Here is a 16,743-nt window from a genome sequence, read left to right on the forward strand (position 1 = left end):
CTCTGCGCCACAAGAGGCTCGATTTTGGCCCTGTATCAATACCCTAATGAAGGGAAAGGAAAGTAGGGCTTTGCCTTAAAGATGTACAAAGAAAAAAATTACAAGAGGATTTCATAACTTCTCCTTATCCTTAATACAGATACATCTACAAAACAATTTATACTTGACCCAAGAGCCATCCTGACAGGTATAAGTTGAGAGCTTTGCATTTTCTACAGATCAATGTGAGCTTTGGCCCTATAACAATACACCAATAAAGAAAAAATAAGGGGGGAAAACCCCATTTTATATTTCCAACGCTAATGATTATATTACCTATATGCCTACAAAGGAAAAGAAACAAGAGAGAAAGAGACACTGCTTTCCCTTTTTCATAAAAATAGAAATATAGAATACAGTATAACATCTGTACACCGCCCGTGGCGCCGCGGGCGCCACGGACTAAATAAAACAGTAAGGGGTTCTGGGGCGGGATGTGTCCGGGATGAGGAAGGGTCCGGATTGGACCCTTCCTCATGACAGACAACCGGAGGGACCAAACGGCAGGCGCGAAGCGCCTGCCGATTGGTCCCTCCGATTCCCAGCCCCAGCAACTGCGAGCCGCGCTCAGCGCGGCTCGCAGTTGCTCCCGGCCTGACGTGGTGAGAGGCGCGAAGCGTCTCTCACCGCGTCAGGCCGGCCCCAAGGAAGCCCCCGCCGCAAACACAACACAAGACTCCAGCCGCCGAGAAGCTGCAGAAAAAAAAGAAACACCCCCGGAGGAGCCTTTCGCCGCTAGCGCGACGAGAGGCAGCAGAAAAAAAAACCCCTGTAGGAGCTCCAAGCCGCCGCGCCGACGAGAGGCAGCAGAAAAAAATTAACCCTGTAGGAGCCTTTCGCAGCTCCAAGCAGCAGAAAAAAAAACCCCTGTAGGAGCTCCAAGCCGGCACGCCCACGAGAGGCAGCAGAAAAAAAAAAAACCCTGTAGGAGCCTTTCGCAGCTCCACGCAGCAGAAAAAAAAACCCTGTAGGAGCCTTTCGCAGATCCAAGCAGCAGAAAACAAAACCCTGAAGGAGCCTTTCCCAGCTCCAAGCAGCAGAAAAAAAAACCCCTGTAGGAGCTCCAAGCCGGCACGCCCACGAGAGCTAGCAGAAAAAAAAAACCCTGCAGGAGCCTTTCACAGCTCCAAGCAGCAGAAAAAAAAACCCTGTAGGAGCCTTTCGCAGATCCAAGCAGCAGAAAACAAAACCCTGAAGGAGCCTTTCCCGGCCCACGAGAGCTAGCAGAAAAAAAAAACCCTGCAGGAGCCTTTCACAGCTCCAAGCAGCAGAAAAAAAAACCCTGTAGGAGCCTTTCGCAGATCCAAGCAGCAGAAAAAAAAACCCTGTAGGAGCCTTTCGCAGATCCAAGCAGCAGAAAACAAAACCCTGAAGGAGCCTTTCCCAGCTCCAAGCAGCAGGAAAAAAAACCCCTGTAGGAGCTCCAAGCCGGCACGCCCACGAGAGCTAGCAGAAAAAAAAAACCCTGCAGGAGCCTTTCACAGCTCCAAGCAGCAGAAAAAAAAACCCTGTAGGAGCCTTTCGCAGATCCAAGCAGCAGAAAACAAAACCCTGTAGGAGCCTTTCCCAGCTCCAAGCAGCAGAAAAAAAAAAAACCCTGTAGGAGCCTTTCACAGCTCCACGCAGCAGAAAAAAAAAGCACCTCCTGGTGTCCCCTGGGTCCTAGCGCCCATTGCATTCCTGGTTGCAATGGGCTTTCTTGCTAGTTAAACATAAAACAATATGAGCTTTCAGTCTTCTTAAGGGGGTCTCAACTCGAGGCTTGCTACATCTTGTCGTTCCTGTAGACTTATATTCTGTCCCATTGGCCTTTGGCGTAGAAAGTGCAGTTGTACTCTTTCCCGCAGAATATGCATCGATAAATCTTGAGGCCGTTGCACCTCCTGGACTCCAGTATCAATACAATTTTTTTCCCAAAGAGCTCCTTTAAATCAGTTACTTTCACTACAGATCCATATTTCTTTTGATTGATTTTTTTACACTGTTGCTTTGAGATGGCTGTATGTCTTTTTAAAAAGGGTGTCCTTATCTGGGCTGCAGAACTCCGGCATCCCCTTTTCTGTCTCCAGAATTTCAGATTTCTCTTCTACTGTTGGTTTTCCACCTTGTTTAGAGCTGTCATCAGCCACTGTTATTAATCCATCATTCCTGTTAAAGAATTCTTCCTTGGCATCTTGGATCTCCTTGAAGATATGAATTTCAGATTTCTCTTCTACTGTTGGTTTTCCACCTTGTTTAAAGCTGACATCAGCCACTGTTATTGATCCATCATTCCTGTTGGAGACTTCTTCCTTGCCATCTTGGATCTCCTTGAAGATATTTTTGACCAATCCTTCTGTAAATACTTTAAAATCTTGGGTTTGTTTCTCTATTAGATGAGCCAATCTTTTTAACATAGACATGTTTTTGACTTTAAAAACAACAGCCAACATCAAACAATTTTACAAGTGGCCAGTAGAGGTCCTCTGTTTTATCCTCTAACGTTCCGGCACAGGCATGTGACGTATTGAAGTCAGTTAAGGCAGATATTCTCGTGCTGGAACAGAGTTCTTGTGAGATCTTCCCATTCACAGCTCTTATCTCTTATCTCCGAAAACCAAAACAATTACAATAAGAGCTTTTGCCGATTAATTTGAGTTGATTTGAGTCCTTCTTCTGCTTAGTTAGGAGAATTAGCCTGCCTCATAACGAGGTGGCTTTGGGCAGAGCAGAGTAAGAGGAGGGGGGAAACAAAGGGCTTTGATGCAGGAAGAGAGACGGAGGAAAAAAACCGAGAGATACTTGCAGTAAATGATGTTTTGGAACTCAGCCGATGTCCTCCCCTCTGTTCACAACGTTCATTTGCAGTAAATCATCGTGTAGGGTTGAAGGAGATACTTTAAGATTAAAGAAAGAAAAGAAAGTCCGAGATAGAAAATGGCAGTCGTCCTCTGGACCTGGAACGCTGACAGCCTATAATCCAGAGAGATATACTCCCTAAAGGATTGGAGACGGCCCCAAGAACTTCCTGGGTAGAAAGGTGAGGTGGGGTTTGCGTACCCCTCCTCTTTTCTGCCAATTGCTTGCGCAATTGACCCCTGTCAGGCTTCAGAGATAGCAGAGCAAATGCCCTGCCACCCTCTCAGAACGACATCTTCGACGAGCTTAACTTTTGATTTTAAAATAGGCAAAGCTCTTTTATATGGTGTTTGGTTTGTGTTTCTGAAGGTTGCTATTGCATTTGAGCTGCTCAGCCTTCCTGAACCAAAAAAAGCCCTGTATTATTGGGAGGTGGAAAAACACATGTGAGTCAGTGAGGCTTTTGATCCACACTTCGCAGTTCAAGAAATAGCCCCCTTTTCTTCCTATATACCCCCTCCCCCAAGTTGGTAGTGCAGCTGTTTTCTTGAGGCTATGGAGTTGGTATTTTAATAAGTAATGGTCCTCCCACTTCACTATTTTCTTTCCAATTTTACTTGCACTAGCAGAGCAATAGCTGATGCTTCCAACCCTCTTTTTGAACTGGCCTCACAGTTGTCAAAATCAGTTGGTGGGAGTACAGTTGGAAGTGTGAACCACTCTGTCCGTGGTCTTTCCCACTCCAGTTCTTTCTCCTCACATGTGTTTGCTATCCAGCTTGGTTGATTTTCAGAGATTGAGCTTTCCAGGAGGCAGGAGTGAGAAGCACTATGAGAACAAAGTACAGCGGAAAAAGCAGTGGTCTTTGGCACTTCAAATATAATACTGTGCCCTTGGGTTAATCAGCAGACTAAAACAGTTTTTTAAAAGTTGCCCTCAGTTAACTGGCCAGTAGATTTTTAAGAAGTGTATTGTTTTTGATGTTAGTATTTTAGAAATCCGTAGATGGCAGGTGTCTTTCTAGAAGAGGCATTCCACTCTTGCTCACATGAAGGAGGCAGTGCCTTTTCTGTGATGAGGCATGTTATATGTCACATCAAGTACCAGCTGAGAGGAGCTGCCTTATACTGATTTGGACAGTTGGTCCATCAAGGTTAGTATTGTCTGGTCTGATTGGCAGCTGCTGTCCAGGATGTTAGGTGAGAGAAGTCAAGTCAAACTTCATTGCACTAGGCCATAGGCCATCACAGGATGGTGGAGAAAAGTCTTTCACATTCCCTAACACCTGCCCTTTTTAGCTGGAGATGCCAGGAACTGAACTTCTGCATGCAAACCAAATGCTGTACCAATGAGCCACAACTCCACCCCCAAGAAGGAATGCTTTTGTTGTCCTTAGACAGAATCTTTGCTTTATTCTTAAGCAGATTTAATTGATCAATTTATTTATCATATTTATCATACTTATTTATCATATTTATATACCGCCCTCCCCGGAGGCTCAGTGAAAACCTATGGTTAGTTGACTGAGATTTACCGTGAAAACAATTGATCGGTATAAACTTAAGTAAGGTTATTGAACAAAGAAAAAAATGGATAAAAAAAATTGTCATGCTGTGCAGAATTACTGCAGTCCAATTGAAATCAATGAGTTTAGACTGGAGCAACTTTGCATAGGATTTTACAATTAGTCACATATAGCTGACTTGTATTTGAGGATGTTTGTCCACTGTAGTGATGTGTGATTTTGGTCTTAGGCCACATCCCACTGAGGAGTGAGTGTGTTCTAGATCATTCTTCTTGGGGTTGTTTTTTGCGTCAGTAGTGTTTTTGGCCAATCTTTGCCACGCTGGGTTGTGTTCAAACCACCGTTCTAAAAACAAACACTTTGAGATCCTTCAGTGTGCTGCCAGTCGTGGTGCAACATGATGTTTTATTTGTATAATAAAATCATAAAAATGTCTAACAAGTTGTTTGTGTTGTATTGTTTAACAAGGCTTACTCTCATGTCTCTCTTATTCTGCAATATAATGGAGCAGTATTAGCTGGCAAAGAGAAGGATGAGTGGTGGTCTGTCAAGAATATGTTGAGGATTGATGTAGATAGACACACAAAAATCTCCAGACACAGTTGGAGTACTTGAGAGACTCTGCATTTTTAAAATTGTGTTTTTGTACACAAATAATGAAGAATAGTAGGGAGCTGAGGTAAAAGATGGCCACCTTATCCCAGTATAATACATGGTTAGAATCATAGAATCATAGAGTTGGAAGGGGTCACATGGGTCATCTAGTCCAACCCGCTGCACTATGCAGGACACTCCTTTCCCAATCGCTCATCTACTGTAACCTGCCACCCCTTTCCCTTCACAGAATCAGCCTCTCCGTCAGATAGCTATCCAGCCTCTGTTTAAAAATTTCCAAAGATGGAGAACTTACCACTTCCCAAGGAAGCCTGTTCCACTGAGAAACCGCTCTAACTGTCAGGAACTTCTGTTGAATTAATTTCATCCCATTGGTGCTGGTCTGTCCCTCTGGGGCAAGAGAAAACAATTCTGCTCCATCCTCCATATGGCACCCTTTTAAATACTTGAAGATGGTTATCAGATCCCCTCTCAGTCGTCTCCTCTCTAGGCTAAACAGACCAAGCTCCCCCAACCTTTCTTCATACGTGTTGGTCTTCAAACCCTCACCATCTTTGTTGTCCTCCTCTGGACACATTCTAGTTTGTCAACATCCCTCTTCAATTGGAGTGCCCAAAACTGAACACAGTTCTCCAAGTGAGGCCAAACCAGAGCGGAGTAAAGCGGTACCATCACCTCCCGTGATCTGGACACGATACTCCGTTTGATACAGCCCATAATCCCATTTGCCTTTTTAGCCACTAAGTCACACTGCTGACTCATGTTCAATGGATATTAGTACATGTTAGCATGTTTTCGCACATGCTACTACCAAGACAAGTCTCCCCCATCTTATATTGCTGTATTTGTTTTTCCTACCTAAATGCAATACTTTACATTTGTCCCTATTGAACTTCATTTTATTCAGTTTAGCCCACTTCTCAAGCCTATCAAGATCATCCTGTATTCTGTCGCTGTCTTCAGTTGTATTTGCTACCCCTTCCAGTTTATCATCTGCAAATTTAATAAGTATCCCCTCTAATTCCTCATCCAAATCATTTATAAATATGTTGAACAACACAGGCCCCAGGACAGATCCTTGGGGTACTCCACTTGTCACTCTTTTCTGGGTACGATTTGTCAACCAGTTATTGATCCTTCTGACAGAATTAGGATCCATACCACATTTTACCAACTTGTCAACAAGAATATCATGTGGAACCTTATCAAAAGCTTTACTGAAATCCAGATAAAGACTGTCACTGGCAGTCTTCAAGCAAAGGTTGTATACACACTTTTCTTGGATGCTTTAGGATGCTTTGGGCTAATCCTGTGTTGAGCAGGGGGTTGGACTAGATGGCCTGTATGGCCCCTTCCAACTCTATGATTCTATGATTCTATGTCCACGGCATTCCCCTGATCCAGCAAGGTAGTAACTTTCTCGAAAAAAATGTTGGTATGTTTACTTTCTCTAATGCCGGTATGTTATATATAATATTCAATATATTTATTTATTGCTCCCATCATTAACACAGTAGTCACAGAAACTGGCTTGGGTTCTCTTGATACATGTTAAGGAGGTAATAAGGTTGCAGTAATTAAATTGATCAGGCAACAGCAGAAGATTAAAGGTGTTGACAGCACCTTTTATTTATTCCATGTTGATTGAATATGAATAGTTGATTCTCTGAAGCTATGATTTTATTCAGTTGAGGGAGAGGTGTACTAATCTGAGATCTGGCATTTGTTTGTTGTGTGGGGAAGCCAAGACTCTTTGTCCTCTATCTCAGGTCCAAGAGATGGGAACAGACCAGCTGCTACAGTAAGATGAATTTGGGGTGCTATAGAAGTGAATCCAACCAGAGTTATTCTGATATCAGCAGGGTGGCTTGTCTTGTTGCTGCATATGACAGGTTCATATATAGTGTTGGGGAATGGTCTAGTATTCCAACATTTGCCACATCCACAGAGTTCAAGCCCAACTGGACATCATCATCTACTTTGGCTAGCACTGTAGTTTTGTGTGAGAGTGGTTCTCCATCATTTCCAAACTGTTATAGTCTTAAGTATCTTTCCTGGGGATAGACTTGATATGTCAGTATGGCAGTCAACTTTGATTCACTATGTGTTGAGAGGGGATGAAGACAGCTACCAAAGGTACAGCCTCTATCTAGTTCAGGTGTCCCCAACCTCTCTGAGCTTGCAAGCACATTTGGAATTCTAACTCAGGTTGGTGGGTACAATCACAAAATGGCTGCCAAGTGAGGTGGAGGCAACAGAAACTGTTTTAACAGGATGTCTTTTAAAGGAAACATATTGTTTTAAAACATGTATTTGGGTACACTCAGCTTACCTTAATTAGAATCAGAATCATAGAATCATAGAGTTGGAAGGGGCCATACAGGCCATCTAGTCCAACCCCCTTCTCAACGGAGGATCAGCCCAGAGCATCCTAAAGCATCCAAGAAAAGTGTGTATCCAACCTTTGCTTGAAGACTTCCAGTGAGGGGGAGCTCACCACCTCCTTAGGCAGCCTATTCCACTGCTGAACTACTCTGACTGTGAAAAACGTTTTCCTGATATCTAGCCTAAATCGTTGTACTTGAAGTTTAAACCCATTACTGTGTGTCCTCTCCTCTGCAGCCAATGGGAACAGCATCCTGCCCTCCTCCAAATGACAACCTTTCAAATACTTAAAGAGGGCTATCACATCCCCTCTCAACCTCCTTTTCTCCAGGCTGAACATTCCCAAGTCCCTCAACCTATCTTCATAGGGCTTGGTCCCTTGGCCCCAGATCATCTTCGTCGCTCTCCTCTGTACCCTTTCAATTTTATCGATGTCCTTCTTGAAGTGAGGCCTCCAGAACAGCACACAGTACTCCAGGTGTGGTCTGACCAGTGCTGTATACAATGGGACTATGACATCTTGTGATTTTGATGTGATGCCCCTGTTGATACAGCCCAAAATGGCATTTGCCTTTTTTACCGCTGCATCACACTGCCTGCTCATGTTTAGCCTACAATCCACAAGTACCCCAAGGTCTTGTTCACACACAGTGTTACCTAGAAGCGTATCCCCCATCCAGTAGGCATACTTTTCATTTTTCTGACCCAGATGTAAAACTTTACACTTATCTTTATTAAATTGCATCTTGTTCTCATTTGCCCATTTTTCCATTGTGTTCAGATCTCTGTCTCTATCTTCCGGAGTATTTGCCAGTCCTCCCAATTTGGTGTTATCTGCAAACTTGATGAGTAGTCCTTCCACCCCCTCATCTAGATCATTAATAAATATGTTAAAAAGTACCAGACCGAGCCCTGAGCCCTGAGGTACCCCGCTACTCACCTCCCTTCAGTCTGATGAAACACCATTGACAACAACTCTTTGAGTGCGGTTCTCTAACCAATTCCCTATCCAGCTAACTATCTGAAAATCCAGATTGCAGTCCTTCAACTTATCCATCAGATCATCATGGGGAACCTTGTCAAAAGCTTTACTAAAATCCAAGTAAATGACATCAACCGAATTTCCCCAATCCAGCAAACCTGTTACTTGGTCAAAAAAGGAAACCAGGTTGGTCTGGCAGGACCTGTTGGAGACAAATCCATGCTGACTTTCTTGGATCACCAAGTTGTCCTCCAGATGTTTGCAGATCACTCCCTTTAATATCTGCTCCATTATCTTCCCCACAACAGAGGTCAGACACATTGGTCTGTAGTTTCCCGGGTCATCCTTCCTCCCTTTTTTGAAGATCGGAATAACGTTTGCTCTCTTCCAGTCCTCTGGGACATCTCCAGTCCTTAAAGAGGTTCCGAAGATGATGGACAAGGACTGTGCAAGTTCTCTGGAAAGTTCTTTGAGTACTCTCGGGTGCATTTCATCCGGACCAGGGGATTTGAACTCATCCAGTGCAGCTAAATGCCTCTCGACAACCTCTCTATCCATGTTAACCTGCCACCCAGACACTATCCTTTGGCTACGGCCATCTCTAGATGTGCCTAAACACTTTGACCTGTGGGGAAAAACAGATGTAAAATAGGCACTAAGCCTTTCTGCTTTCTCTGCATCTTCCGTTAGAGTTTGTCCATCCGCACCCAACAGTGGGCCTATTGCCTCCTTTACTTTACGTTTGCTCCTCACATAACTGAAAAATCTTTTCTGGTTACAATGGGCTTCCCTGGCTAATCTTAGCTCACTCTCAGCTTTGGCCTTCCTGATGATTGATCTACAGTGCCTAGTAACCTGTAGGTACTCTTCTTTAGAGCTCTGCCCTCCATTTCCTGGATATTTTCCTTTTCTTTCTTAGTTCCTCTTGAAGTTCTCTGTTCATCCAAATAGGCTTCTTAGAGCTCCTGCAGTGTTTTCGTCTTTCTGGGATAGTCATTGATTGAGCATGCAATAACTCTTGTTTGAGTAGTGCCCAACCTTCACATGCTCCCTTCCCTTCCAGCATTGTCGTCCATGGTATGACACTCATCATGTCTCTGAGTTTATTAAAGTTTGCCCTACGAAAATCCAACATCCGCGTCTGGCTACAAGCTTCCTTGGCTCCCCATCTCAAAAGGAATTCTGTGAGGACATGGTCACTTCCCCCTAGGGTCCCCACCTCCTTCACCTCATCCACCAACTCTTGCCTGTTGGTCAGTATTAAGTCCAGTATGGCTGAACCTCTTGTGGGTTCATAGATGAAATTGTCAGCCAGGCAGGTCAGAAAGTTGCATGACTGAGGACGCTTCGCAGAGTTTGTTTCCCAGCATACATCTGGGAAATTGAAGTCACCCATGATGACAAGGTCCTGCCGCTTGGATATTTTCTCAAGCTGTTCACAAAGTGCAGCATCCACATCCTCTCGTTGGTCAGGCAGTCGGTAGCAGACACCAACCACCACACTGTTTGTTTTCCCCTCGCTTATTTTCACCCAGATGTTTTCCACTGTAGATATGCTCTCCTTCACTAGAATTTCCTGACAGGTAAGCCCTTTCCTCACATACTGTGCCACTCCTCCACCTCTTCGATCTATTCTGTTTTTTTCTGTTCATATCCATCCACCATTACATTCCAGTCATGAGAATCATTCCACCAAGTTTCTGTGATGCCTACTAGATCATACCTTTCCATCAGCATGAGAAGTTCCAGCTCTTCCTTTTTATTCCCCATGCTTCGGGCGTTAGTATAAAAACATCTGAATCCTTTTACTTTTGGTTCCCTATGAGCTGGCCTTGCCGGTTGGGCTGCCTTCGATCGTTTTCCTTCCATACACTCCCTATGTTGATCGTCTCCTTCCCCTAGTGGCTTTAGTTTAAAGCTCTCCTGATGAATCTCCCCAGGTTCCTGCCAAACACATTCTTCCCCAGTTTCGAGAAGTGCAGTCCATCAGGTGCTAGTAGGCCTTCCTCAAGAAAGCCTATCCCATGGTCCCAGAAACCAAATCTCTCCTGCCAGCACCAACTACGCAGCCAGTGATTCACCTCCATTATCTTCCTCTCCCGACGCATTCCTCTTCCCTCGACAGGCAAGATTGAAGAGAATACCACTTGTGCCCCATTTGCTTGAGCTTCCTCCCCAGATCTTGATAGTCTTTTTTAATAGGAGCGATGGTATTCAGGGACACGTCATTCGTTCCCACATGGACCATCACAAATGGATTACGATGTCCCTACACTAATGCACAGAGTATGGGAAATAAGCAGGAGGAACTAGTAGTCCTAATAGTAGTCCTCTTGTGTGCAGGCACACATTCCCTCCCGCCTGCCCCGCTGAGTCTTCGAGTTTATCGGATTCGTTCCGAAGAGCGGCGGCAGAGAACTGAGGAGGGTGGGCGCTCCGCCCCGTGTCCTCGTGATCGGTGCGCGGGAAACCCGGCGCATGCGTGGTAGCGGCGCGGAGCGCCCTCTTTGGAGACTTTTAGCTAGGGAAGTTCCGAGTGGCAGGCCTGCGCGTGCGCAGTCCCCCAATGTGTGCCTGCACACAAGACGTCAATGAACAACAGTTACCGGAACCGGTAAGCAACTCTGTTTTCTACTGGAGAATATTATCAAAGGCAAACAGCTCTTATTCTTCTTGACTGCTATACCTGAATCATGATCCTATCGATGAAATTCTGATTCCTTGGTCTACTGTGTTCTTCATCATGTGCAGTGATTTTTTTTGCTGCTCTCCTCAAAGAAATTGGGGGTTACAGAAGGATGGGATGGGTTCCCTGTGGTATGAGCAACATCCATAGACTGCTTGTGGAATGGTCAATGGAATTGCAGCAGGTCTCAGTCATGCCTCAGGGAACAATTATTCACCTTTTCTCAAAAGAGACTTGGAGCTACTGAGCCAACAGTAAAAGCAATATCCCTGCTCAGAACATCCTGGCAGGCAGAAGTAGCTGCACAAATGCTATGGCAACTTGGCCTTGCCTTGCTCAGCCTTTCAGTGGCCTGGATTCTTTGGCTGAACACTACAGCAGTGTTAATTGCAGTGTCTTCTCATGAAACCCACTGGGAACAGGAGCATTGCACTCTGAACAGAGGGGAGTCATCTACTTGATCTGTTTGGGTCATTTGCCAGCTGTGTGTGCTTAACAGAATGTGCCCTTGTGTGTCTAATGCTGATGAACTTGGAGCTGTTGGTGAGGTGGAGCAGGAAAGTACAGAATCATAATGGAGGAGCTTATCCCTAGGGGTGAGTCTCCGGCACAGTATTTCAATATGCAGGTTGTCTGTGCCCTTGCTCTCACCTCTGTCTTGCCTTCTCCTCCACCTTCTGTCTCAGCCTTACTGTGAGTGATGGATACTGAGAACACTTCCAGCTATTTAAACAGGCAGTGAGGTGGCAACAGTAGGCTGTGCACAGAAGCACCCCTAAACTCCAGCTGCCATACATTTGTAGAACTGTGGCATAGTGAGCTACAAATCATTCTCTTTTGGAAGAGGAGTAATTATGAGGGTGATATGCATCATGGAGGTGAGTAATGGATAGGGACCAAGGCCTGAAGAATGAGAAAAACAAAAAGTCAGAGCTGTTGGAGAAATATGTATGAGAAGAAGGTTTTATGTGCACAGTGGGAGAAGGTGCAGAGTCTGTGGAGTGCTTCTTTCATCATTGCTGCTATATTGTGGGCTGCCTGTATGTTAAATCTGACTGGTATGGAGGCAGTTGTCATGATTGAAGCTCCTTGTATTCTAGTTTTCTGATATACTTTGCCTGTTTTTGGAAGGACGCTGTTTATTATAGTTCTATCGTTACCGACTTTCTCTGTATTGTTCCTGTTCCTATGTTTCATGTGAACCGCCCTGAGCCTTAGGGGAGGGTGGCATATAAATAAATATGTCACTGTTTTTGCTTGAAGACTCTGATTCATTGGCTCTCTCTCATCACTTCTGACAGGTTTCAAAGAACTGGTGTGCCATTGAGTTTGAAGCCTGAGGTCTAGCATCTTCCTTAACCTTGACAACATCCCCAATGCGACCATGGGATCTGGCAGTGAATAGGCGCCCTCCTTCTGCCCCCTTTGACCAGCGACGATTCTCAGGGGGAACTTGTGGTAGCCCAGCACACCTCAGGAGAAGGTACAGCACATTGTAAAATTTATTTTTATTCTATGCGGCCCCCCCGGCAAGCTGGCTCGGGGCAGTTAACAACATTATAGTTAAAACAATAGTTGAAATAACAGTAAAAGGAAAAACACATTTAGTTAAAAGCTGATAAAGCATCATTAAAATGCCTCTCTCGAATTCTGTTACTGGTCCTATGAATACATCCATTTGCTCCAGGGGAGCTCATTGCAGAAGTGTGCCAGCTTGAATGGGGTTGGGGTTACTCATTATTAGGCCCAACCAGCTCTTTACCCAACTGTACATGGTTTCTTGAGGCAAACACTGGGGATTCCAGGAGTTCCTGATACCTGCAATATTCACTGCTGCAGCCATTCATGATCACTTAACACACTTGTTGTTGCTAGATAACTGTTTTTGTAAATTGACTGGTGATAGTGAAGGTGATATAATGTGGGCTAGTTTTTCCAGTGTCTAGAAAGCTCTATGTGTAGTAGCAAAAACAAAGATGGTACCCACATGAATATGGTTTAGGCTTAAGGCTATAGCCAATAAAGAGGGAGGCAGGAATTAAGCAAGGACTCACTCACTCACTCCAGTTCTTTTGTGCTCACTAGTGGAGGGCTCTCTTGGCCATGAAAGAGGGAAGGGATAAATATGAGCTTGAATCCACTGGAAATTTCACTGACAAGATTCTAGGGACTGACAAGATTCCAGGAGCAACATAACGGAGAAACTGGAGGCCTGCAGTAGGAGTGGGAATTAGTGAAAATTTATCTTTCTTCTGTTTGCAGAAATTTGTGCTGGACCCCAACCTGTGCATCTCTTGCATTGAGTAATTTCTTCAGGTATCTGTAGGAAAGGTTTGGGGTCACCCATAATTAACCAGGTATTGACCAAGGAGCCCATTTAAATTTTGCCCTTACTCAGGAGTTCAGTGTGCTGTCACCAGCATCAAAAAACAACAGACTGAAAGGGACGATGTTGGGTTGAAAGCCATCCATAACACAAGCCCATTGTTGTTGACCCCCGGCTTCCTTAATTTGCCCCCTAAGACCTGAGCCAGGCAACACTAGGAATCTACCAGCATCCAATATGATTTCTGAAGCTTGTATCTTAGGCATGCAATGAGCTTGGCAGAATTCTTAGTCTGACTTCCTTCCAGATATTAGGCACAATAGCTTCATGCTACATCAAACAAGAATTATGCCAGCAATGACAACTTGTTCCGTGTGGCATGCATATACAGTATTGTGGCCAGATTCCAGTTGTGTGTTATCAACAGTTGATCCCCTTGTGTTGTGCTGCTCCCCTGCCATAAAAGTGGCTGTAGTGTAGCTGAGAGCTTGGCACAGATAATCGGCTGGCCCCTGGGGTCATCCCCTCTATATTTCTCTCCCCCAACTGGCTCCACAGCCCTCCTTCCCGGCACCACTGGGGCCGACGTGAGCAACCTCTGCAAACCCTGCTAGCCCAGGATGAGAACTACTTGCACCCGGCTTTTTTCCAGCAGCAGCAGCCACAGCCACACGTTCCCGTAGATGAGCACCCGGTGTACGTTCTGGCCAATACGCCACCACGAATGCTTCACCCAGCTGCGCATCCACCCCACCAGCATCCATTCATGGTGGATCTCCACGAGCAGGTGGGTTCTCCATGTGTGTCTAGGATGGGGTGGGGATTTACTTTTAATAAGAATTTCAGGGGCTGAAATCTTGCCCTTTCTGTTTAAAAATACAGATGAGGGCTTGCCTGGAACTTGAATCATATTGATTTAGTATCCTTGGCCAGGACAAGCCCCCCCCCCCCCCATTTTCTCTATTGAAGAAGAGCAATAATAATAATGTTGGACATGCTCGGTATTGCCTGTACAGTAATGAAGTGAATCCCCCTTGTAATTTCTTCTCTGTGTAGCACATTCAGATAGTGATATGTGAGCGCAATAATGTGTTACCTGGAGGGTGGTGGTCTGAGTCCACCTAGGGACAAATTAAAACTGGTATGAGTGAATCCCTTTCTTTGGGATATGCAGATGAGATGTGCAGGTAGCTGTTTATAAACTAAAATTTATACCCTGCCTTTCTTCTTGGTACAAGGCAGATTACAATAATAAGGTATCCCCAGCTAAACCCAAGATAAAATAATAAGCCCCAAATCTCTTCTCTCTTTCCCACTTAAAAGATGCCAGATGTTCAAACCTCCTTCTGAAGATCTTCAAGTAGGGCCCCCCACCTCTTCAGGGAGCCTGGGGCCACAGTGGAAATGGCTGGGACTCTGGTTGATGCCAGATGGACCTCCCTAAGTAGTAGAATAGCCAATGGACAGCTGCCTGATGACTATAGTTGACACACTGGGGCATACAGGGGAGGATGGCACTTCAGATATGTGGGCCCTAGATCAAGAAGGGCTTTAAAAGTCATAAGCAGCATCTTGAATTGAACTTGGAAACTGATAGCCAATAGCTTTTTCAAAATGGATCACATTTGACATTGGTTGTCTTGAAGGGCAGCCCCATGTAGAGTCCATTGCAGAAATCCAATTGTGAGGTTACAGAAGCATGGATCAGTGTGGCCAGATCAACTGAGTCTAGGTGATGAGAAGGTTGGTGAATTATGGTGAATTAGATGCAGCCAATAGAAGACCAGTTTGCTTTTCAAACAGGAAGGTAAAGTCCATGAGCATCCCCATGCTCTTAATCTGCTCTGGAGAAGCCAACATTATTCCATCTGGGCCAAGTGGATTCAGTCCTTTCCCATCAACTTTAGCTCTGGATTCAGGTTCAATTTGTTCTGCCTTAATCACCTGACCACAGCCTCAAAGCACCTGTTCAGAACCAAGATGGATGCATCTGGAGGCTTGGATAATGACATGTAGAGCTGGGTCTCATATTGGTGATACTCAATCTCAAAGCTCCAGACAATCTCACTCATTAGCCTCTTTATAGATAACAGCAGGGCTGAAACAGCATGAGTGAGAGAATAGAACTCTGTGGCACCCCACAAGGTAAATTCCATCCTGTTGATTCTGTAACTCCAGTGAGAACCCTCTGTGTCCTTGTCAGTCAGAAAGGAGCAAAACCACTACTGCATATTCAGACTGGTGGATAAGTATGGAGTAGTTATTAATTATTATTTCTCATATGGAGTGTGCAGTGTAGCTAGGAGATCCTAGGATTGTCTGGTAGTCAGACAAGAGATGTTCGGAGATGGTTTGCCAGGGCCTGCCTCTGTGTCATGAGCCTGCCTCGTGTTCCTTGGAGATCTCCCATCCAAATCACAGCCAGGGTCAACCTTGCTTAGCTTCTGAGATCTGATGAGATCAAAGTTGCCTAGGCTATCCAAGTCAGGACAACTGGAGTCGTTAACCGTATCAAAGGACACTGAAAGGTCCAACAGTATCAACAGGGAAGACTGTCCCCTGTCCAACTTTAAAGGAACTGCAACTAAAGCCATCTTAGTACCAAACTTAAGCCATCTTAGAACCAAACTCAGGCTGGAAGTCAAATTGAAATGGGTCAGGGGCAGATGTATCATTCAGGAGCTGCTCTGCCACCATATGCTCTGTCACCTTCCCTAGAAAAGATAAAGTGCAGATCAGCCTGTAATTGGCCACCTCATCCTTAGCCAAAAAACATTTCTTGAGAAGATGTATAATAACATCCTCCATCTAAGGCTTAGGGAGAGCCCCCTCAATTAGGGAGGAGTTGATGCTTTTCATTAATGGCTTTAAAAAGTTTGCTGAGAAAAGTTATTGGAATTATGATGGCATTCACACTTCCAAGAGCCTTGACTGAATCACTACGCAGGTTCACTCTGAAACTGTCTATAACAAAAGGACAAGCAGGTGCTTCTGACCTCTCAGATATCCAGTCCGCCCTTATCTTGGCCTCCAAGTCAGAATGGACTTGCAAGAATCTTGCAAAAACACCATAGCCTGGGGCCGAATTTTAATTGCAAGCAGGGTCGGACTTGGGTGTTATCAAATCATGTATCACCTTGAATAACTGAGCTGGACAAGACTGAAGATGCAGTGGAGGTATAGAAGAAAGCCGCCTTGCTGACTCCACTGCCACCTCATTGGCCTGCAAATGGGCTTGTCTGATTCAACCTAAGTCTTTTGCCATTGTCACTGCTTTGTGTTGCTCAGCCTCCTGGTAACCCCCAAGGAGCTGGGAACCTCACAGAGCATGGAAGAGAATGCCCAAG

At 44.9% G+C, this 16,743-nt stretch overlaps 1 protein-coding gene across 8 annotated transcripts in view; it reads left to right on the forward strand.

The window, feature by feature from the left end:
* RNF44 (ring finger protein 44) overlaps nucleotides 1-16,743 on the forward strand; it is a 123,985-nt gene that overhangs the window by 68,554 nt on the left and 38,688 nt on the right. For all 8 annotated transcript variants that reach the window (XR_013229151.1, XM_077326341.1, XM_077326342.1 and 5 more), the window contains 2 exons: nucleotides 12,372-12,553; nucleotides 13,955-14,183. Coding sequence is in view for 7 of the 8 variants with exons in the window: in XM_077326341.1 (XP_077182456.1) it covers nucleotides 12,447-12,553; nucleotides 13,955-14,183 (336 nt within the window). In the remaining variant the exon portion in view is untranslated. The remainder of the gene's footprint in view (nucleotides 1-12,371; nucleotides 12,554-13,954; nucleotides 14,184-16,743) is intronic.

Source organism: Paroedura picta, chromosome 3 (assembly GCF_049243985.1).
Source record: "Paroedura picta isolate Pp20150507F chromosome 3, Ppicta_v3.0, whole genome shotgun sequence".
Lineage (NCBI taxonomy): Eukaryota > Metazoa > Chordata > Lepidosauria > Squamata > Gekkonidae > Paroedura > Paroedura picta.